Here is a 23,702-nt window from a genome sequence, read left to right on the forward strand (position 1 = left end):
GGCCCCACCCCCAACCCGACAGTGTGGGCTCCCAGATATTGTGACAACCGAAAATGCCCCATCTCATTTTCAAATGTCCTTGGGGGTGGGAGGAGTCTCCTCTCCTATATGCACAGACTGAGACTCTTAAGGAAATGGGCCCCATTCTCATGTCACATGCAGAGCTTGGCTATAATATTCTCAAGAGCCCATAACTTTGTGTTCTTCTTGGTTGAGAGAAGCTGTTATCAACTTCCCTTTGGTGTGCTTGCTTTGAAAATAAGATGGCATCTAAGACTTAGAGCGAATTACACTCTACAGTAAAATAATGGTGTAGGGAGTGGCATATTTTGATTTTGTTATTTGTAATATCGAGGACGGGGGTAACTGAAGCTGTTTGAAATAATATCAGCCCCTGGAAAATGGAGTATTACACCTTGGCACTTCACTGTTTTATTTGATCTTCATAATCATCATCTGAGAGAGGTGAAAACAGGAGGCCAGGAAAAGTAGTTACTTTCCTAAGGGCACGAGACAGTGTTAGCCTCTACAGGCTAACATGGTTGTTATTATTAGAATTTCATATCTAAGTGAGAACTTCCTTGTGGCCAAAGCAAAAAGAGAAACACATGATTCTTATGAACCCAAAAGATGGGAGCATAGAATTCCTCAGGAAAGCTGAATTCTAAAAGAAATTTCTGGAGACATTTTTATATATGGGATTATGGTAACAAAGTTTATAGTATAGCTAAAATTTTAGCAGCAAAGATTATAATAGATTTCAGTGTGCTTTTTCTAATAACAAATTTGAAGAAAAAATCAACTAAGCCTAGGGTGTTAAGATTAAACCTCAATTCGCTGAAGCCTGTTCAGTGTGGGTTCACGGTCATTTGTTCAAGTTATAGATGTCAGTGGTCCCGCTTGATTCAGGGCTAGAGTTCAGGACATCCAGAGGAATGGATGACTCAGAATCCCTTCAGGAAACTTCTGTTAGTAGGTGTCTTTCCCCTGACACGGACAGTTTGAAACTGTAGGTTATGACAAGGGCTTGGAGGGTTGATATCGGATGGTACGTCCATGAGGATGTGCTAGGGTCTGGTGCAGTAACAACAGCCCACAGATCTCAGTGGTCCAAAACAACAGAGTATTCTGTTCACACCCAGGCTACCACAGGTTCATGTAACGCTCGGATACTCCTCACGACTCCGGGCCTGCCACGGCTCCATCTTCCAATAGCAGCAGCGCCATCTGGAACGCGCAGCTTCGGCAGGCAGGCAGGCAGGGGAAGAGAGAGCACGGAATATCGTACTCCAGCTCTTAAGTGCTTCTGTCTGGAAGGAACACATCGCTTCCACTCACATCCCATTGGGCAAAACAAGTCCCTTGGCCATGCCTGAGTTCTTCTGAGTAGGAAATACACATCTGCGTATAGAAGAGAACCAGAGGAGGGAACATTATAGAGTCAACGCCAGATGAGGGGAGAAAGGCAGTTCAAACCAAGCAAATGCGATGGGAAAGTCAGGCATACCAGGTAGGGTGGGACTGAGCCACAGGGCCAGTGGGGCTGCTGCTTTGGCTGGTGTACCATACTTAAGGAGCACGGGGCGGGAACGGCTGGGTTGGTACCGGGTCCGCGCAAAGTCTGTAAATGCCATTGTCACTGGTGTGCCCTCTACTCTGCAGGCCAGAGGGACTCTGCAGGTGCTCCCGGGAGGTGGGACTGGCCCAGTTTTCTATGGCTCAGCTCAAGGGAGAAGCAGAACCAGTTATCTCTGCATTTCAGTGATTGAACCCCAGACCTTGAAACAAAAGAAATGTTTGTTTCGTATTGAAACGAACTCCCTGTAACATTCTCTGCATTGTTAACTTATGAGGGTGCTTCCCTCCTCTTATTGTGATTCAGAATGAAAACCAGGCACACTTTGCCTTCTCCAAACAGTGACTAATGGCGGGGCTGCGCCAGGCAGGCCCAGCGTATTTTTCACTCTGCTCCGGGCTTCCTACCAAGTTCTCTCACAGTGGCCGGGCCACAGCCGTTAGGGATGACTGTGCCTAGCACTTCCTACCTCATCATCCATCTCCGGAGCACCCCTCTCCAGCCACCTCCTTTTTAATAGGTTTAATTATTACTTCCCCTACTTCATGGTACAATTAATCTTCCCCACTGCCTCAGGATTTACAGCCGTACAGGCCCCGGGAATTTCCGAGCTGTTCACCTGCAGTCTTGGTTTTAACTCTCTGAGGGAAGTAGGAAGTGGGGCCATGTATGAAGGCAGTGAAATAAGTGTGGGCTCCAGTGGACTCCGGGCTGGCTTCTTGTCACTGTCATTCAGCACACGCCCTTGGGATGGTGGCAAGAGGGGGTGACAGAGGAACTAAACTGTGCCTCTGTTCAGCCTAAGGAGAGCCTTGGGGGCCAGGGGTTGAGCAAATAGGGCCTCTCTGTTTCTCTTTCAGCAGCATTGTATTTCCTGCAAGTTTGGTTGTCAGATGAATGAATTCTGAGGATCTAACGCACAAGGCGGTGGCTGTAGTTAGTCATATCTATTGTAGCTAAGAGAATAATAGATCTTTAGGTATTCACACCGCAAAAAAAGGTGATGGATGTGTTAATTAACTTGATTGTGGTAATCATTTCACAGTGAATACGCATATCAAATCATCACATTCTATCCTTTAAATATATACAGTTTTGTCAATTATACCTCAGGAAAGCGGGGTTAGAAAAAGACAGTTTTCAGTGGAGTCTGTCTGTGGGAGGGAGAGGTGGCGTATGAGGGATTTCCTCAACCTTATTATAGTGGGCTCCTCAGAACTGAAACAGAAGGGGAGGGCAGTTGGCACCTGGGACAGAAGTGCCACTGAACTCAGTGTCACAGAAGACATCCCCAATTGCTGCTGAAGCAAAAGAAGATAACAGGCCCTTAACTTCACTTACCCTTTGGAGGAACAGGAAGAGCCTGGTGGGTTGCATAGAAAAGGTAGACAGATGTAATTAAGATAAATGATGGCGGAAGAGACTCGTGGTGGCCCAAGTCCCCACGAATGATTACATCTGCCTACTCCTCCTGCATTCCTACACCTCTTAGGATTTCCTGTTCTCTGATGTACACCTCTCTGCTTTAGATACGGATTTAGCCAGACCAGCAATTTGTTCTTTTATAGCTGCCACAAGATTGGTTTGCCACAACAGAATCCTAACATTAATGTAGAACGAGTGGGTCCAAAATCATGACCGCCTTTCACTGGAAGGCATTCCAGCTTCATTCCAGAAGGGCAACGGGTGAGAGAACACAGACTCCTGAGTCAGAAGAACCTAAGTCCCAGTATCAGGCCTGTCACTTGGAGCTCTACAGGCCCAAGTGAGTTCTTGAAACTTCTCTGAGACCACAATAGTGACCTCACAGGTTTGTTTTGAAGCATGAAGGAGATTGTCAAGTAGAGGGCCAGGCACTGGTTTTCAGAAGAGCTTACCTACCAGGAACATGCTTGTGGCTAAAATCACCTGAGAAGTTAATTTCGAAATTAAGTGCATGTAAAGATTTCTGTACCTTTGCTGTCCTCCAATGGCAAAAATAATGGGCTGGTCTCCAGGCTCATAAATAGTAACCTGAAAATGAGATAAAACATCCAGTTGGTTGCATTTCCAACACAGAGCACTTTGCTCTCGTGCCTTCGGTTCCAGCCATCTGTTTACTAGGCAGCTCTGTCCCCTCCTCCCCACTCCAAGCCTGGGGACATTTTAGGTACACTGTGGGTAAACTCTGTGTGGAGGCTTGAGAGGGAGAGGATTCAGGGAGCCAAATGAGCTGGAATAATGGGTGCCGATCTTTTGAAATTCAAGGTAAAACTCAATATTGTGAGCATAAATAAATCACAGCGGCAAGACAAGGCACTGTGTTTTCTCAGTCCTCTCAGCCCAGAGAAGGGATATGGAGGCTGGTATACCCATACACGCTGGTGACCAGCTGATTTCTTTCTCGCGAGGTCCCAAAGACAGAAAAAATGAACTTGAATATCCACATCAGGACTTAGCTATGGGGAAGTTTCCTGACCCAAAAGGAACTACAGAAGGATGTGCCAGCACGGATCTCTCTGAACGTCTTGATTACTTGGCTTATCTTTCTGTTATGGAACTTGTCACACCCCCACACACACTCCCACACATGGTAGAGGGGATGGTATAATGAACCCCCACGTACCCATAGCCCAGTTATCACCATTTTGCTAATCTGCTTTCATCTATTTTCATAAATGCACCCACACCCACCCACCCACACATGCTCACTTCTCTCCCCTCCTGGAGTGTTTTTAAAGCATACCACAGCCACTATGTCGTCTCATCTGTGAATACTTCTAGATGTATTTCTAACAGAGGAGAACTTCTTAGCACAGCTGCTGTCCCATGTACCCCCCCTCCCACCCAGGAGACTGATAACAGTTCCTTTATGCCTCCTGTTTGGAAGCAGATGGGCTGGTACAGCTGAGGGCCCGTGCACCTAGAGTCCCTCCCTCCAGTCTGCCATGGCCTCACTTCCTCTCACTGGGCCTGGGTCACGTCACTCATAACGTCAGCCTGAGGGAGAGCCTCTTCCGGCTCCCCCAGCTCACCATTTCCCTTGAGAATAGCTGGGGCTTTAGCTAGGCTGCGACAGATCCCACCCCGCTGGAAAGCAGTGGGAGAGAACAGATGAGCTCTTAAAGCCCCACTTGGATCACACACTATTCATAAGTAGAGCAATCATATTTTCAGTAAGTGAGAGGAGCACCTCCATTGTTTGTGGAGGCAGGCTGAGGCCCTGCTTCCAGAGAATTCACAAGAGAAAAGGCAGCCAGATGGAAGTCACTGCTGAAATGCTAAATGTTCTAACCGCAGTAGAAATTCTGCTTAGCTCATCCCATACCCCTTGGTCTTAGCTGGTCATGGCTAATCATACAAAGCAGACTGTATTGAGCATTTACTATGTCCCAGGCCCTTGTGCTGGCTTGTCTTAAGTATCATCTCCTGGGGCCTCCCAACAGCTTTTGAAGTAAGTATTCTTAATCCCAGGCAGTGACCATTCCTGATGCCAAGGCAGAGGCCTACCGTGGTGATGTATAAATCCATACGCATGTGTCCTTTCTCCACGTGCCCTTGTAGGAACGCGGCTTTGTGAGGATCTTCTGCCCCACTAATCTTCATTTAATCCCCCTCCCCTGCAGCACGTTGTCACCTAGCACACCCCTGCTGACAGGCTCTCTGTAAGTCTTCATCTGAGTGACGGCCCTGGAAAATCAAGCTGTGGTCTCGAAAGGGAAGGAGGATCTGCAGATTATCTCCTCAGCATGTGCAGTCACTCTGCTGGCAGTTCTCAGGGCAGCTTTTATGTTGCCTCAACAAAGAGAACGGCTGCCAAGAGTGTGTAATGTTCTGTTCAGAATTCTCCAGGCTGGCAGAGGCTGCGACAGTAGAGACACAGGGCAAGATGAAAAAGTTCCCATTTCAGCCAGGCCCATCGCCTCTTACCCTCACCCATGTCCAGAAGTCTGTTTTTGAGAATCTTCCGATGATTCTCTATAGAGCCTTGGAAGTGGCAGACGAGGAAGAAGGGGAGGAGGAAGGGGAGTGCGCAGGCGAGCTGGCTGGGGGTCAGATCATTTTGCCATCACCAGCAGGCAGTTTCTTTCACAACTCATTGAACCCTGGGTAGCCATTATCATCCCAACTGCTCCCTATTAACTAGGCCAGACTCTTGAGGCCATGCGAGGAAACAGAGAATTCCTTTCCTTTCTGTCTCTGTCTAAATACCGCCGGTACTGCGTTCAGACAGCACGCTGCAGGTCACAAAGCTTATTGATACACACTCTTATGATTCTCATACCATTTCTCTGAGATGGTGTAACCTGACCTAAATAAGAAAACAAAAATACCAAAAAGTTTTTAGTTAGGAAAGAAAGGGAAAGGAAGGGAGGGAGGGAGGGAGGGAGGAAGGAAGGAAGGAAGGAAGGAAGGAAGGAAGGAAGGAAGGAAGGAAGGAGGAAGGAGGAAGGAAGGTTGGTTCAGAGACATCAGTTGACTATTTCAAAGGTACCCAGCCAAATAAGATGGGAGCCATTCCCATTGTGCTCTAAAACACAACTGCTGACTTCAAGTTCTGTGCCTTTTCCATGGTCATGTGCCTTCCAGACACTTAGCCAATTTCCTGGAGGATGGTGTATGGGGGGACTAGCAAGGGAGACCTGTGTCCTTGGTGGCAGGGAGCATGCAAAACACTCAAGCTTCCTCCATTGCCTCCATTGCCTTCTCTGAAGGGCTCACATGGCTTAACATCTTAACATCATCTTGGAAACCTACTAATGATCATATTGGCTTTAAAAACCATTGCAAAGAAATCTAAAAGCTGTGGGGGAGGGGAGGGATCAATGCAAAGGCTTTGCTGTGGGAGCAAGTGCTCAGGGAAATGTGGGCACCCCTGCTGCCCTCCCCAGCTCTGACTCTGTTCCCACCCACGGACTCTTGTCTGGGCAGATATTTTCACTCTCATTTCAGAAACGCAGAAGCTGGGGACAGAGGGAGCAAATGATTCATATCCTTGAAGAATTCCCGGCAATTTGAAATCTAAAAAATTTTCTTTTTATGTAAAGGCAGTTTAGGGATACAGGCCAAAATCAGGTCTTTAGAACTGAAATGTTTGTCACTAAGAATTTTTCACCACTAATGGGGTTCTAGGTGATGCTAAGGTATTGCCTCTTGGTTAGCTTAGAGTTTCTAACCTTGAGACAGGTTCTGAAAAACTTGATCCTTCCAGCAAGGATACCAGTGACATCTCCAACCCAGGGAATGACCTGACCCAATCCCCAGGAGTATTACTTTGCTCGATGGATCAGAGCTTTAAAAATACTTTCAGTAATTTTTAAGCCAAGTGTTATGCATTCATCATAGGAAAAAAAAAAACACTTAAAATACAGGTAAGCAAAATGAAAAAATACCTGCAATTTCACCACCCAGATTATTACTGTTAACATTTAAATAAATTCTATGCTGTATGTGTACATACAAATGTAAGCATGCATGTACACATTAATGTTTTTATTAAAATGTACTGTTTTGTGGCCATATATTCCATTAACATTGTAATTTTTCCATGTCGTTATATAATCTTCTACTTCACCATTTTCTTTTAAATTTTATTTTGGAGAGAGTGAATGGGGGAGAGGGGCAGAGAGAGAGAGAATGAGAATCTTAAGCAGGCTCCACGCTCAGGGAAGAGCCCACCATGGGGCTTGATCCCACAACCCTGGGATCATGACCTGAGCCAAAATCAAGAGTCAGACAGACAAGGAGAGCCACCCAGGTGCCCCACCATTTTTTTTTTTTAATTAAGTTTCATTTGTTCTAGGGCAAACTCAAAAGGGTTTTTTCCTACTTCACCATTAAAAAAAAATTTTTTAATGTTTATTTTTGAGAGAGAGAGAGAGAGAGAGAGAGAGAGAGAGAGAACGAATGGGGGAGGGGCAGAGAGAGAGGGAAACACAGAATCCAACTCAGGGTCCAGGCTCTGAGCTGTCAGTATGGAGCCCAACGCAGGGCTCAAACCCACAAACTTCAAGATCATGACCTGAGCTGAAGTCGGACACTTAACTGATAAGCCACCCAGGCACCCCCCCCACCTCCTTCACCATCTTTAATGGAACTATGTTATTCCATTATATAGAAGACCATGATTTACTGAGTTTTTTTTTTCCTAATAAAATTTATTGTCAAGTTAGCTAACATACATTATGTACAATGTGCTCTTGGTTTGGGGGATAGATTGGGTTATTTTTAAATTGTGAAATATTTTACACTCATAAGAAAATGCACAGACTAATTAACCATAGTTTGTTTAATCTCTACCACCTTGAGGATTTCCTTTCCAGGAAGCCTATTTTCAGCCTAATTTCAGTTACTAATATTTGAATTTCAGTCTGCAGTTTATAGTGCCCTTGCACATACATTATTTCATTTGATCCTTACCACTGGCCTCTAAGATTGGCATCGAGATTATTATTTTCCTCACTTTATAGATGAACTATGAAAAGTCCAGAGAGGCTAAATGATTTATCCAGTATCCTGAGTCTAGTTAACATCAAAGAGCTGGCTGGGCCCAGGGGTACACGCAACTCCTATGGAGGGACAGACCTCTACCCCAGGCAGGAGAGGACGTTGGCCAGAAGGGCAGCCCTCATGCGCTCCTCTCTCCCCATCTCGCCTCAGCGTTTCTGATGTGTGCTGACATTATTTGTTTCCTGACTGTCCCCCTTATACACCCTGTGTGCTCTCTGAGGGCAGCCTTGTGTCTGGTTTCACTGTCTGCCCCCTCTGCCTACCACAAGGCTTAGCACGCAGTAAATCCCGGCCCAGCGCATGAGCGAGTGAATGAAATGTGTCACAGAGATAAGCAAATTGTGGGGGCTGCATTTTGACAACTTTCTTTCTCGGCGTGTCTATTTTCAGTTCAGATGTTTAACAAGAACCCAGCTTGGTGTTTTTGTGTTTTTGTACTTCTGCAGGTTTAGGTCGTCACTGAAAAAGTCACACACTAAGTCGTGGAAGAGTGTGTTCAAAGCCAAGGGCAAGGAGAAACCTGTTTGTGTACTAGATTCTCTCCATCTTTTCCAGTGCCCCCCCCCCCCCCCCCCCCCCCCCCCCCCCCCCCGCCACCACCACCTCACCCCAGGCCCCACTGGGATGAACCAGGCTCTGCTTAAAGGGGCCTGCCAAGTTACTTTGATGATATCCCTCCTTTGGACTACTTTATATTTTTTATATTGATGATCTATCCCATTTTGAACTGCTTGTAGAAACAATAGTTTAGCAGCTATAGCATAGTTTATGAGGGTTGTTTAAAGTGCTGTTATTATCGACTGTAAAAGCTATAGACAGAATTACAAGAAATTTTGGAACAAAAAAATCATTCAAATGCCATCACCTCACAAGGCGACAGTTTCCATTTTTGCATAATCCCCTCAAGGTCCTGTCCATGTGCGCACATTTATTTTCCTAGATGTTGTCACAGGGAGCGTGCGGCATTGTTTTCTGCTTTTTCCACTTATTAGCGGAAGAACCTTTTCCCCCCATTTTTCTACATAGACTTCATAATTATCTTTTAATGACTGCATAATCCTCTGTCGAGTTGATATACCAAAATGTACTTCCACAGCCCCCCAGTGTTGGCTGTTTCAGATGTTTCTGATTTCCCACTAATCTATAAATGCTGTAGTGAAGATTGTTATGTGAATAGCTTTTGCATTTGTCAAGTGATTTCCTGTGAATATATTCCCCAGAGTAGGATTGCGGGGTCTGAGCAGGACCGTGTTTGTGGCTCTTGTCATCGCGCTCCTGTACGGTCTTTTCTCCTTGATGTCCAGCCAGTGATGTGTTTACCAATTTCGGGGCAACCTCCTCAGTATAGGGTGGTTCCTAAGTTTTTTGTTTGCTAATTAAGTTGAAGGAAAATGGTATTGCAGGATGGCTTTATTTTGCATTTCTTTGATTATTAAAAGAAATTAGCATTTTCCCCTGTGGTTACTCTTTGTATTTCTTGGATGTGAGTTGTCTGCTCACACTTACTGTTCTTTGCCTGTTTCAGTAAATTGGGGTTTTGATTTTTTTTTAATCAAACCAAGTGAAATCTTTATACACAATAGCTACTGGGTTTTGTCATGTACGTTTCACATATATTCCAGCATTGTGTTTGCCTTTAAATTTTAGATATTTATTTCAGTACAAAACTTCTTAATTTTGCAATCAAATGTGTCCTTTTTGTTTGTTATTTTGGTTTTCGGTTTTGTTTTCCTGTTGCTTCAAAGCTTAGAAAGCTATCTCCTCTCTGGAGAGCTGATAAATATTTAATGCTACCTTCTGTTACTTTAAATTCTCTAATTCATCTGCATTGTATTTGAGTATAAATTGAGTTGCGAATGACATTTTTTCCCCCAAATTGCTCATCAGTTATTCTAACCTCTTTCTATTCCTTTATTCTCTTTCTCAGGAATCATACACCAGATGAAAGGCGATTATGATACTGCACTGAAACTCCACAAGACCCACCTGTGCATCGCCCAGGAGCTGAGTGACTATGCTGCCCAGGGCCGTGCCTATGGGAACATGGGTAATGCCTACAGTGCTCTGGGCATGTACGACCAGGCTGTCAAGTACCACCGGCAGGAGCTGCAGATCTCCATGGAAGTGAATGACCGTGCCTCCCAGGCATCCACACACGGGAACCTGGCTGTGGCTTACCAGGCCCTGGGTGCCCATGACCGGGCCCTGCAACATTATCAGAACCACCTGAACATTGCTCGGGAGCTTCGTGACATCCAGAGCGAAGCCCGGGCCCTCAGCAACCTGGGCAACTTCCACTGCTCTCGGGGGGAGTATGTCCAGGCCGCCCCCTATTATGAACAGTACCTGCGTCTCACTCCTGACCTTCAAGACATGGAAGGAGAAGGGAAGGTCTGCCACAATCTCGGCTATGCCCATTACTGCCTTGGAAATTACCAGGAGGCAGTAAAGTACTATGAGCAGGATCTGGCGCTGGCCAAAGACCTTCACGACAAATTGAGCCAGGCGAAAGCTTACTGCAACTTGGGCCTAGCCTTCAAGGCTCTGCTGAACTTCAGCAAAGCTGAAGAGTGTCAAAAGTACCTACTGTCCCTCGCCCAGTCCCTGAATAATTCCCAGGCTAAATTTCGAGCCCTAGGGAACCTGGGTGATATATTCATCTGTAAAAAAGATATAAACGGTGCAATAAAATTCTATGAGCAGCAGCTGGGCTTAGCTCACCACGTAAAGGACAGAAGACTGGAAGCCAGTGCGTATGCAGCACTGGGCACGGCGTACCGCATGATCCAGAAATACGACAAGGCCTTGGGTTATCACACGCAGGAACTAGAGGTCTATCAGGAGCTGAGCGATTTGCCGGGGGAGTGCAGAGCTCACGGGCACCTGGCTGCTGTCTACATGGCCCTGGGGAAATACACAATGGCGTTCAAGTGTTACGAAGAGCAGCTGGATCTAGGGCAGAAGCTGAAGGACCCCAGTCTGGAAGCCCAGGTCTATGGCAACATGGGCATCACAAAGATGAACATGAATGTGATGGAAGAAGCCATCGGCTACTTCGAGCAGCAGCTGGCCATGCTGCAGCAGCTAAGTGGAAATGAGTCTGTGCTCGACAGGGGCCGGGCCTACGGCAACCTGGGAGATTGCTACGAGGCCCTGGGTGACTATGAGGAAGCTATCAAGTACTACGAGCAGTATCTGTCTGTTGCCCAGAGTCTTAATCGCATGCAAGACCAAGCCAAGGCTTACCGGGGGCTAGGAAATGGACACAGGTAAAAATGACAGGGGACGAATGTGGTCGATGACACGCACAAAGAGCATCTGTGGCAGTAATGGCAACTTAAGTCTGCATGACAGCTTGTTAACTACAAAGCATTTTCATACGTGTCTTATTTGGCTCCTGCGATAATTTTGTGAATGTAGCAGGGATGTTATTACCCTTATGTTACGGAGGAAGAAACTAAGGCCCAGAGAGGTTGAGTCAACGTCCAAGATTGCACAGCTTAGAAAGGACGACCCGGAGTCGAACCCAGGGCTCTCTGACCCAAAATGCAGTGCTTTTTTGACTGCATTCATAGCGGGATAAAAGGGATAATGGGAACAGGAAAGGTGAATGCATCCATTCAACTGACGTTTACCGAAGGCCTCTCACATTATACGAATTTGTGTTTATTAACATAACATCTATCCCCACCAATTACTAGGACTCCCACTTTATTGCTTTTAGGGAAAGCCATCTGAGGATGGCAGGAGTGAGTAAACATATGCTATCATCATCATGCCAGGCACCTCGCAGTGATATCTTGCTTAATATTTATGGCAGTCCTGTATTACTCTACACTTACTGTGATCTGCTTTGGGATGTGGGATTTACTATCATCCAGAAACGGAGGCTCGGGGAAAGGAATTCATGTGCCCCACACAACTGGCTTGGTCTGCTGCCAACATCCATGCTCTTCCCAGCCTTATCATGTCATCTCTTAGCAGCACAAAAAAGACACACTGTTGGCCAAGGTGATGCTTTCCTTCTGAATGTGGGGAACCCAAGAAGGTGTCTGTGTCTGCAGAATTTACGGCCCTTCCAGATCAGCAGGGGATTAGGGCTCCTGGAGTGGAGGAAGGGCAAGGGTCAAACTAAATCATCACCCACAGAATGCTCTGAGGAGCTCAGGGTGAAAGATTTATAGCCATTGTAAAGTGATTTCAAAAACATAGTCTAAGCGGTAGTGGAAATTGGGAGGCCCAAAGAACCAAACAGTTCACTTGCTATCATTGTGCCTATTAATATATTTTATGTTTCCTCTGGGGTGTATATCCCATTGAATCTCAAGCTCTTGGGAAGGTCACTAAGAGATGACTTTTGAATTGCTTTCCAGATTATGAAATTCCCCTGTATCTCACTCTAAGGGCACATGATAGATTCTAGCTAGAAGAGGAGTTAAGAGCTTCTATAGTAAGTGACAGTGACAAATGCTTTTCATTTTCTCAGGGGCTTTAGCATGTCTGCACCTGCACAAAATAATATCATTGCTTTTCTGTCTACATCCCCACAGGGCAATGGGGAGCTTGCAGCAGGCCCTCGTGTGCTTTGAAAAGAGGCTCGTGGTCGCCCATGAGCTCGGGGAGGCCTTTAATAAAGCCCAGGCCTATGGAGAGCTGGGAAGTCTGCACAGCCAATTAGGGAATTACGAACAAGCCATTTCCTGCCTGGAACGCCAACTGAACATTGCTAGAGAGATGAAAGATCGAGCGCTGGAAAGTGACGCGGCCTGTGGCCTCGGTGGCGTTTACCAGCAGATGGGGGAGTATGATACAGCCCTGCAGTACCACCAGCTTGACCTGCAGATAGCAGAGGAAACCAATAACCCCACGTGCCAGGGGCGAGCCTACGGGAACCTGGGCCTGACATACGAATCCCTGGGCACCTTCGAGAGGGCTGTGGTCTATCAAGAACAGCACTTGAGCATCGCGGCACAGATGAACGACCTGGTGGCCAAGACGGTGTCCTATAGCAGCCTTGGAAGGACCCATCATGCCTTGCAGAACTATTCCCAGGCAGTAATGTACTTACAGGAAGGTGAGTGAAAAGGTCTGCGGTGGCCTCTCGGTGTACTCTGAGATCGAGTTCAGAGTCTACTCGGAAGGAAGGGTACACAGTTTGAGTGACCGCCTCTGCTTGGAGTGAGGAGCTCAGAGGCCGTATCATTAGTTCAACCCCAAACCGCGGTGCCCCCCCCCCCCCCCGTGTTCCTTAACAGCACAAAGGCGTTCCATTGCCCAGAACATGTTACCCGGGTTGTGTAACACTGGTAGCCAGCTGCCCAAGGAGCTGATGCCCTCTCTGCTCTTCAGAGCCCTTGCCCTTGAGAGCAAACAACACTTTCCCATATAAGAGGAATCGTGTAAGATTTAGTCATGTGAAATTTAAGGGCCTGAATCCTAGGAAAACACCCACCTGTTGCAAGCCCTGTTGTCCTTCTAGAAAAGACGTAAACTGTAACAAAACTGTATAGAAGTCAATTTTGATGTGGCAGCTGAGATCTAATCCAGTCTGAGGGTCACTCCAGCAGTTGGCCAGGCTTCCTTCCCAGTGTATATTGTCCACAGTGCTTGAGCTGGTGCTGTGGCAGCCTTGTGCCTGGCACAAGTGACAGAAAGTGATTGCCCCTGCCACGACCTTCTCTTCCTCCTCCTTCCCTTCCCCCTCCACCACTCCCAACCCCCACCCCCGCCTCTGCGGCTGTCAGTTTCCACGAGGCTACTACTCGGGAAAGCACTTCCCCTCACACGGGCACATAACATCTTCCCATCCTGGGCGGGAAAAATGGCAGATACGATGTTCTTGGCTCACTAGTCAAAGGAAATAGTTGCCGACTTGAAGTAAAAACTCTCATTTATAGTTTCTAGGGCTCTTCGCATATATAGTCTCTTTAATCGGATTTAATTCTCACAGTAGCCTTGGGAGGTGTGTCTTTATTCCCATTCACAGCCAAATGACCTGAGGCTCAGAGAGTCCAGTGGCTTGGTCCTGACCATACGGTCAGTCTGGGGTATAATGGGGCCCAGCCCAAGGTTTCTAAGCCCAGGAACTACACAAGACCCTGTGTGGAGTTGTTTCTAACCTCCCAAGCCTCCTTGGGGAGGCTGGAGCAGTCAGATATTCCCCCTTACTCCTGAGCCCCAGCTGGGAAGCCAGGAGCGAGGGAAGCAGGAAGCAAAGTGGAGAATGGGCCAGGAGCTGACGGTTTGCTGTCATCCTCTGCGCAGACCAGGGATTGCTCTGGCCTGCAGGCTGAGAGGTTACCGAGAGGCTGGGAGCCACTTCCCAGACCTTCTCTGGCTCCCACTCAATGGCAGCTCTGCCTCAATGCATTAAATATGAGAGTTGGCTTTTGGTTTCCCGAAACTTGACTGTGGTAAAATTCCAACAGACTGGGGGCGATTTTCAGTTGAATTTGGGAAACCTATTAAATTCAGACCCAGCGTATGACAACCTCTCAGCTGTGTTCTTTTGTACTTCCTGAAATATTGTTTCCATAAAGCAGCTGCTTTTGCCCAAGACCTTGTAACATAATTCTATATTTATGGAAAACTCTCAATTTCATTTTTATTGTTTCTTGTAATTTTAAGTCTTGCAGAGATCTAAATTCTTATTGTGGCATCTCCCTGATGTCTGTTCCTTGGCTGTGCTCCACCAGAGAGCCTGGTGTGTCCCCTGAGCCAAGTTAGATGCCTCTTCTCATGAGCTGTTACAGGTGCGGACACCTGGGAGGCCCTTTCTGAGAGCTGAGTCACGTCTGCAGCATCTTGCACTGGGGGAACGGTTCAGTCAGAGACCACCTTGGCACTGCCTCCCTCTCTGGCTTTCGGAGAGGGCTGTGAGTCAGCGTCACCTTGCCCAGTGCACCAGAACCTCCCGGGTGGGGCCTGCTCTGAGATTTCTGTATAAGTGCTCCAGGTGATTTGTATAGACATCCCCAGTTAAAGCCACTGGTCTTGTCCAGCTTTCTCTCTTTTTGCAAATGAAGAAAGAAGCCTAGAGCAATTCAGTGACCTGCACAGAGTTACATGCAGCTAGTTCCTAGCAAACCAGACTTCAGGGATGCTGGACGGGTGGGTTAGATTCCTAAGAGGCAGAGGCAGATAGGAACAGGCAGGACAGGTGCTATGTCTGCCTAGTAGTGGCTTTTAGTTCTTCATTGTTGAACCTGACTTTGGGCTGGAGTGTGTCCGACATGAGGAGATCCAGCGGGGAAAAAAGTCCTTGCTCACACAGAACTTTCTAGGGAGGCTAGCTACCTCAATGAATTTTACTTCCGACTCATAGACCCAGATCTAGCAGGGATAGTCATATTGAAGAATGAATATGGTCAGCATGTTGAAGATTAAAACAACCAGTGTTCCCCTGGTTGTCACCAAGAACCATCTTCTTCCATCTGTGTTCCTATTCTAGGAAGTATTTTAAAATGTGAATAATTTCCAAGTATTATTTTTGTTACCCAGTGACATGATTTAAACGTAATGTGGTGTTTCTAAGTTTTCTGAGCTATGTGCATTTTGAAATGCATACATTTTATGAGCGGGAACCTGAATATCACTTCTGTTATCATCTCAGCTGACTCCGTTCCTTTTCAAAAGTCAGAAATTGCATGGGCCCAGCATGCTCAGAGGCAGGCTCCCATGCACTCTAAATTAGATTCAAAAAAGGAAGTCCTTCCTTTGTGTGTATAGCTATAGTGTGGGAGCCTTCATGGTGTCTTCTGCACAAGGGAACTCCTGCGTACAGAGGGCCAAATCATGAGGACAAAGCCATCCTGAGAACCACTGAGTGGCCAGTACAATAAATGGTTGCCCTCAGATTTGGCTCCCACAAAGCCCTGGAGGTGGCTGGTGTCCTAGAAGCCAGAAGCTTGCTGTAGGTAAGTGACCCAAGCTGCAGGTGTCCCTCTGAAGGCCATTAGAATGAGGACAGTCTCATTTAAGGCTTTCAACTCATAATAGCACTTGTTCTACAACCCTGCTGGGGCACATCAAAGTCTCAGCCTTAAAGGAAAAACAGATTGGACATGAAATGCATCAGCGGCATCAGTAACAGAAGGCAGGGTCAGACTGTGTGAGCATTCTGCTTTGGGGAGAACATCAGATGTGTCTCCCATAAACACTGACTGGATGCTATGTACGTGAGATAGGAAGAAGTATTAGCTTGGCTTCTGCACTTGACTCTGGAACTGTCAGGAAAAAGCCTTTGCCTGCCAAAGAATTAAGTTAGATAAATTTATAGGCCAGGAGTTTTCATTTGCAAAGCTGGGGATTTCACATCTGGGAGGGGGCCAGGTTAGGTTCATTCATTTCACTGTTTCTGCCTGCCCTGCAAATCTGTTTCCTGCTGAGACCCATCACCTGAGCTCTTGCCGGGGCATCTTGGAGTGTCCTGGAAAGGTCGCTACCAACACAGAATCTGAAGAGAATGCTTACTCTGCCTTGGCTGATTGTACTTTTGTCCTGCCATTTATTTAGCTGTGTTGTTAGCATTCTTTATATCCACCTGAGGTAGAATGCCCTGCCAGGACTCCTTGGCAGGGTGGAATTGTCTTTTATGTGTCCTTAAAATTTCTCTGATTTCAGGTTTAAGGTTAGCTGAGCAACTGGGCCGAAGAGAAGATGAAGCCAAAATTCGCCACGGTCTTGGTCTGTCCCTTTGGGCTAGTGGGAATCTGGAGGAAGCCCAACACCAGGTGAGCGGAGGAACACCTGTCCCAGGTGGATTTTGTTTCCAGAAGCACAGAAGACCTTGGGATTACTGTCCTGGTAGTGATGACATTTGCTGGAAGGTGCTATAACCTCTACCCTTGGGTCAGTGTACAGGATCTCCGGCCCAGAAGTGTTGAACCATAGTGAAGATTCTTACTCACTTGTATGATAGATTTCTCAATGATTTCTTTGGAATTCCTATATTATGTGCTACTGTTCCTCATTAAACCGTAATATGAAATTACATGCATTTTATGACAGAAGTAATTCAGGAATTCGTGCCTTGGCATCCTAGAATGTTATGGTATTTTACTTTACTTTTTAAACTATTTTTTTAATTTTTTTATGTTTATTTATTTATGACAGAGAGAGACAGAGCATGAGAGGGGGAGGGGCAGAGAGAGAGGGAGACACAGAATCCGAAGCAGGCTCCAGGCTCCGAGCTATCAGCACAGAGCCCGATGTGGGGCTTGAACTCACAGACCGTGAGATCACGACCTGAGCCGAAGTCGGACGCTCAACCGACTGAGCCACCCAGGCGCCCCTTTACTTTTTAAACTATTAAAGGCAGTTTAAAGAATTAACTATTTCCTTGTTTTAAAAATTAAAACTTATATTGCTATAGCGATTTTCAATTTTTCAAGTACAGTCACTCACTGAATTTATTCTTCACATAACCCTGTGAGGTAAAATGACGACCATCCCGTTTATAGAAAAGAATCTGAGGCTCCAGATCTTGCCCAAAGTCACATAATTAATTAGTGGTAGAGTTGGGGATACTAAGTCTAAGTCTCTTAGTCTTGGAATTCTTTCCATTAAAAAAAATTGTTTTAATGTTTATTTTTTAGAAGGGGGGGAACCACGAGTGGGGGAGGGGCAAAGAGAGTGGGGGAGACACAGAATCCAAAGCAGGCTCGAGGCTCTGAGCTCCCAGCACAGAGCCTGACGTAGGGCTCGAACTCTAGCCGCGAGATCATGACCTGAGCCAAATTCTTTCCATTTTTTAAATTTGCATGAACTTAAAATTCTATGCTGTTTCCAGCATATAAATATTAGAGAAAAGTCTTGAGGCACCTGGGTGGCTCAGTCACTTGAGTGTCTGACTTTGGCTCAGGTCATGATCTCACAGTTAATGAGTTCCAGTCCTGCATCAGGCTCTGTGCTGACAGCTCAGAGCCTGGAGCCTGCTTCGGATTCTGTGTCTTCCTCTCTCTCTGCTCCTCCCCCACTTGCACTCTGTCTCTCTCTCTCTCTCTCTCTCTCTCTCTCTCAAAGAAATAAACATTAAAAAGAGAGAAAAGTCTTGTAGTCTCATTGGTGGAGAAACCACTTAAAGCAGCAGGACGGTGTCTTTTTTTTTTTTTAAGTTTTTTATTTATTGAGAGAGAGAGAGTGAGCGAGCACGTGCATGCAGAGGGGCAGAGAGAAAGAGGGAGACGCAGAATCCCAGGCAGGCTCCATGCCGACAGCACAGAGCCTGATGTGGGGCTTGATTTCATGAACCATGAGCGGAAATCAAGAGCCAGCTGCTTAACCGACTGAACCACCCAGGCGCCCCAGCAGGATGGTGTCTTTTTAGGAGCGTCAAGCATCTGGTCCTGCGGGTGTCCCTGTGATCGGGTGTGGCTCCGGAGGTGTTTGTCCAGGGAGGACCTGACCCTGGTCACTGTTGTGGAGGGTGGTGTTTGATTCGGCTGAACTGCCAGCAAAAAGCTGCCCTCTTCCTGAAAGTGTGGCTGCCTAAGCTCATTTCCCCCAGCCTCGGCCATTTCCAGCCTGCCTGCTCCCCACTTGTTCTCATTCCAGTCCTTGGGCTCCCTGAGGCCTTGGTGATAAATTACAGCCGCTTGATGACAAGGAGAGAGGCCTTTTGTTTGTTTTAATCCAAATCAGCACTTGACTAGATTCATAGCTGGGTTTTTTCCTCCCCCACAACTTTCACACTGTAAGTCCATAACCTTTGTTTTTTAGATCCCCTATTCTAATTGAGCACATAAACTATAATTTATGTGGTGTGATCTGATTGATGCCTTTTCAGGTTCACGAGGACCTAACTGGAAATAAAGATTCATCCTTTGAAACCTTCTAAAAAATCGTTTTTACGTTGTGCACCAAGTCGTGTGCAGAAGTTGTCTCTGGTCAGTGGACAGCTGGACGGTGGTTTCCAGGGAGTGAATAACGTTCTCTGTGTCCTGCTTGCAGCTCTACAGGGCATCGGCCTTGTTTGAAACAATCCGACATGAGGCGCAGCTGAGCACGGACTACAAACTGTCCCTCTTTGACCTGCAGACTTCCTCCTACCAGGCCTTGCAGCGGGTGCTCGTCAGCCTCGGTGAGAGCGGCTGGGGTTCCCGCTTCGTGCATGTGCACCTGTGTGTCTGAGTCGTTCGGCGATGGCTGTGACCAAATACGATCTGTTGTTACGACAGACAGTGAAGCCACGACTGCAACCCAGTCATTGAACCTTTGTTCGTTTCATTCAACAAATATCTGTGGGGCGCCTACTATGTGTGGGCTGTGTGCCAGCCCTGGGGGCCTGGTTCCTGACCTGAAGAAGCAGTCAGCCCGTTGAAAGGCAGAAGTCAGTGAGTCCGTATGGTGTGACTAGAGCGAGGGTAAAAGAAACTCGGGTGCTGTGAGAACAAAGCGTTTTGGCGGACAGACCCAGGAGCTAGAGAAAGTGTCCTGGGGATAGAGATGCTTGAGCCAGGCGTTACCCCCTCAGGTTCCCTCTCACCGTTAATACCTGGGGGGGAGTACCTGAGGAGATGCCTGGCCTCTTCCCTGTCTCCTCTGCCACACAGCTTTTACTTTGCTGTCAAGTGAATGTCTTTACCGTCTGGGTCTGCCCTCCGGGCTGGGGCGTGGTCAGGGGTAATTCTCCCGGGCCTGGGCGCTGCATCGCACTGGGGCAGCATGTATCTCCCTCACCGGTGCCTAAACAGTCGCCTCTTCCCGCTCCTCTGCCCTCTGCCTCTTCTCAGGCCTGTCCAGCTCTGCAGACCGTTTCCCCAAACCCAGAACTCGGGTGGAGGAGGTATTCGGCAGAACTGACAAGGTCTTGGAAGTTGGATGTCGAGGCCTCGTCAGTAACCTGGCCTCTGCTGCGTGTCTGTGAATGCTCAGAACTTCCCCTTGAAAAACGTATCTATTAAATGTGCTCATTGCCTGGGATTACAATTTATTATCTATTATAATCACAGTGTTAAGTCTGCCTAACACTTTGGGGCTGATTTTCCAATGTGCACAGAAATCATCCCTGCTGTTCCAGTTAATAACTTAATAGGGTAAAAGAACACATTTGCATACACACATATAAATCCCCCCTTTCTACTGATGCTGGAACTGCAGGAAGCTAGGCATCCTTGACGTGTCTGGGAGTGGCAGCATCTGGTCTCCTGCCTCTGCCTGCTCTCGCTTTGGACCCTCATTCCGGCAAATCTTCTATATCTCTGTTTATGATGCAAGCAAAGCTTCTGCATTATTTTCCTTCTAAACACTCTAAACAGCCCTTGCTTGAAAGCATGTTGCTTTCTATTTTTTTGTGCCCTCATGTTTGTGCATTAACTTCTAAAGTAGATAACAGACTAGTGTCTTAGGGAAAGCGAGCTCAGAAATTGGATTGAAAGACTAAGAAGAAGCTCTGAAAGAGAGAAGCGGTTTCAAAGAACTAAAGGCTTCAGAGGTTTAAACCCTTTCCCCCTGGGGACAACAAAAGCAGAGAAGAAGAAGCGAGTGTGTGGGAGCCTGGAATGGAATGAAGGATCAGCTCTCACCATAATAATATCACCTTTCTCTATGTGGTACTTTGAATAAGCTATCCAGGCATCCTCGCACACAGCACCGCAGTTAATCTTTACAGTAGCCCTTCGAAATAGGCAGGGTGACTGTTAGGACCCTCCTTTTGAGACCAGGTCAATGAACGGGGAAGGGACACACTGAGCAGAGGGCCTGGCTTGTGTAAAGGCAGAGAGGTATAACTTGGGAGTGGGGGGCCGGTGTGCAAGTGGGGCTGGACAATGCGATGCATAGAGGGGCCACAGCTAAGGGAGATAGAAAGATGGTCAGGACTTGGCACATCCTGGAGGGTTTGTCTGCCAAGGCCAAATCAGAATCGAAGTTGAGTAGCAAAGCGAGAGGGGTAACCGAGTGCAAAGCATTAGGTCCAAATAGCTAAAGTGAAGGGGGTCAGATGCCAGGAGGCCAGGGAGCAGCTCAGGCTGTGGGTTGGAGAACGAGTGGGGCTGAGGACCATCCTCTGAACAAAGTTGACTCTCTTGGGGTGTGGCTGCGGATGGGGGGAAAGTGGCTCAGGGTGGTGTGGAATCTGAAACTGTGGGGTTTTATTTTTTTCTTCTTAATGTTTATTTATTTTTGAGAGAGAGAGAGCATGCATAAGCAGGGGAGAGGCAGAGAAAGAGGGGGACAGGGGATATGAAATGGGCTTGGGGTGTCAGTAGAGAGCCCGATGCAGGGCTTGAACTCATGAACCAGGAGATCATGACCTGAGCCGAAGTCAGACGCTCAACAGACTGAGCCACCCAGGTGCCCCTGAAACTGGGGTTTTAGAAGAGTAGGCACTGTCCTTAGCATCTGAGGCAGGGGGTTGGGTTTGAAACTGAGACTCGGCCCCACATAGGGATGCAGAGACCGTGAGGTTTCTGCCCAGGGCCTCTGTGGCCGATGGCCCTCGGTGGACAAACACACTCCCCAGGGATTCCTCACCTTATGACTTTTGTGTCCTAGGCCATCATGATGAAGCCCTGGCTGTGGCAGAAAGAGGACGGACGAGGGCATTTGCCGATCTTCTGGTAGAACGACAGACAGGACAGCAGGACTCCGACCCGTACTCCCCAGTCACCATTGATCAGATCTTAGAGATGGTTAATGGCCAGAGGGCACTAGTGCTTTACTATTCCCTGGCCGCTGGCTACCTGTATAGCTGGCTGCTTGCTCCTGGGGCAGGTAAGACCTCTTTCTGTGGGAACCGGCAATTAAGACGCTAGACTGCGAAAGTCTGAGGAATAGAGGTGGAAGAGGTGCATTACCATAGATCAGACTAAGGAGCTGACGTCGGCTTTCAGCAAAACCTCAGCCACGGCGGATATTCCATGGCGGGGTGGTCAATTAATAAGACAGCCCAGCTTTCCCACTCGCCCAAGAAATCGCTGCTCCTCGCTGGTGAATGTGGAAGCATTTATCAAGGAACACGAAGAGCAGGAGGAGTAATTTCACCAGCAGCCCTATTTTTAGGCAGCTGTTGTTCATTAGCTAATAAAGCGCTGACTGTAAGTCCTAACGAGTTCTTTCTAGATATGATTTAATAATTGTGACCCTTTGTCATGGTAAACAGACTAAAATGAGAATGGCAACTCTTGTCACAGTATATAAATGAAGTCTTATGCTTGGAATTTCTGAGTTTAGCAGAACCCATTTTAACCAGTTCTGTTGTAAATCTATTTTAGAAGTAAAAACCCCCTTTGATTAAATCGGCATTAAATGTTCAGGCTGAAACAGTTTCACTAAATACAGAACCACTAATTAGCTGTTAGGGCCATATTTTTTGCATAATAAAATGCTGATGGCTTTACCACGTTGGAGACACCAGATCCAATTAGAGTTTATTGACTGGGGAAGTGGATCTTATAATTGGGAACCTTGAAGAATGGGCTTCTTGACTATCTGTAAGCCAGTTTCAAAAAGTTCAACTGCCAGAGAGAATTGACAAGATTTTCTTGATTGTGTTTCTATCCCTTTGATTAAAAAAAAAAAAAAAAAAAAAGATACGATGGCTAAATGACAACTCTCAGATGCCTCTTGGCTTCTGAGCACTCCTGCCCATACATTCTGTGTCTCAGCCTTATTTTTTATAATCTTTTCCCCTTAATCCCATGTTTTTTTATGGGCTTTCCATAAAGAACATTCTGACCTTTCTATGCTGAAGGTTTTAGTTGTGATGTTCATGGTGACTTGGTGAGTGTCAGCTACAATGGAATGGATCCCTGTGTATCCCAGCCCCCCCAGAAGGACACCGATACCTCGGAAGACACGGCTGGTGATGGAGGCATCAAGCTCTTTCTCTCTGTCATTGTTATGTTTTGGGGACATGATTTGACAGGTGGTATATCCAAATCTCTGTAATAATGAGCCATGTATAATGAGGCTCCTATTGTTTCTCTTTCCCTTCCTCTTTGCTCTTAATGAGACTCTGAAGCTTTCACTGGGGCTCTAATCCAATCAGAGAGGACCAGCATTTTCCGGGGCTGACACACCTCATTACCATTTGAGAATATGTCCTGTGTTTATTGCCAGAAAACCACTATGGATTGCTTCAGTTTCATGCAGCCATAATTTTTTGCTCCTTTAATCCATTAATGATGGTTGACCAGTTAGTCTTATTTAAAAATGGCTGAAAACATTTTTTATCTGGCCTTTGTACTACACATTTATTTTGCCTTGCTTTTGTGAAATGAAAGGTCTTTGAGTAACACAGTTTCCACTTGGCTAGTTGTATTTGTGTTCAGGATTTCAGCTTCTGGGGAGAATATACCTTGGCATGTTCATGCACTATTCGAGAAAGAAAACCTTCCCTATTTGGTGCTTCTGAGAAGCCACTATTTCAAAATACATATGAAGTCACCATTCCATGAACTTCTGAGTATATCTACAAAAGCAGAAGCCTTATGTTGAATTCCCTGGTTTCAAGCACCAAATTTGATGGTGGAAGCTGTAGAAAGGGGTACTGACCAAATTTGGGAAAGCCCTCTCGTGACCTTGGATTTCAGGATTTCTTCACATTTCTTTGTGAAGGATTTCTTTCTTGATTGCTTTGGATGGCACGCTTGCCAGAGAAGGCTGTGCCCCACCCTCCACCTCTCCCTCCTGAGAC

General features: G+C 46.7%; 1 protein-coding gene across 3 annotated transcripts in view; it reads left to right on the top strand.

The window, feature by feature from the left end:
• TTC28 (tetratricopeptide repeat domain 28) overlaps positions 1-23,702 on the top strand; it is a 628,165-nt gene that overhangs the window by 503,021 nt on the left and 101,442 nt on the right. For all 3 annotated transcript variants that reach the window (XM_042910405.1, XM_042910407.1, XM_042910408.1), the window contains 5 exons: positions 9,993-11,334; positions 12,616-13,139; positions 16,688-16,797; positions 19,016-19,145; positions 21,560-21,778. In XM_042910405.1, coding sequence (XP_042766339.1) covers positions 9,993-11,334; positions 12,616-13,139; positions 16,688-16,797; positions 19,016-19,145; positions 21,560-21,778 — 2,325 coding nt within the window. The remainder of the gene's footprint in view (positions 1-9,992; positions 11,335-12,615; positions 13,140-16,687; positions 16,798-19,015; positions 19,146-21,559; positions 21,779-23,702) is intronic.

The sequence above is a fragment of the Panthera leo genome, chromosome D3 (assembly GCF_018350215.1).
Source record: "Panthera leo isolate Ple1 chromosome D3, P.leo_Ple1_pat1.1, whole genome shotgun sequence".
Classification (NCBI taxonomy): Eukaryota; Metazoa; Chordata; class Mammalia; order Carnivora; family Felidae; genus Panthera; species Panthera leo.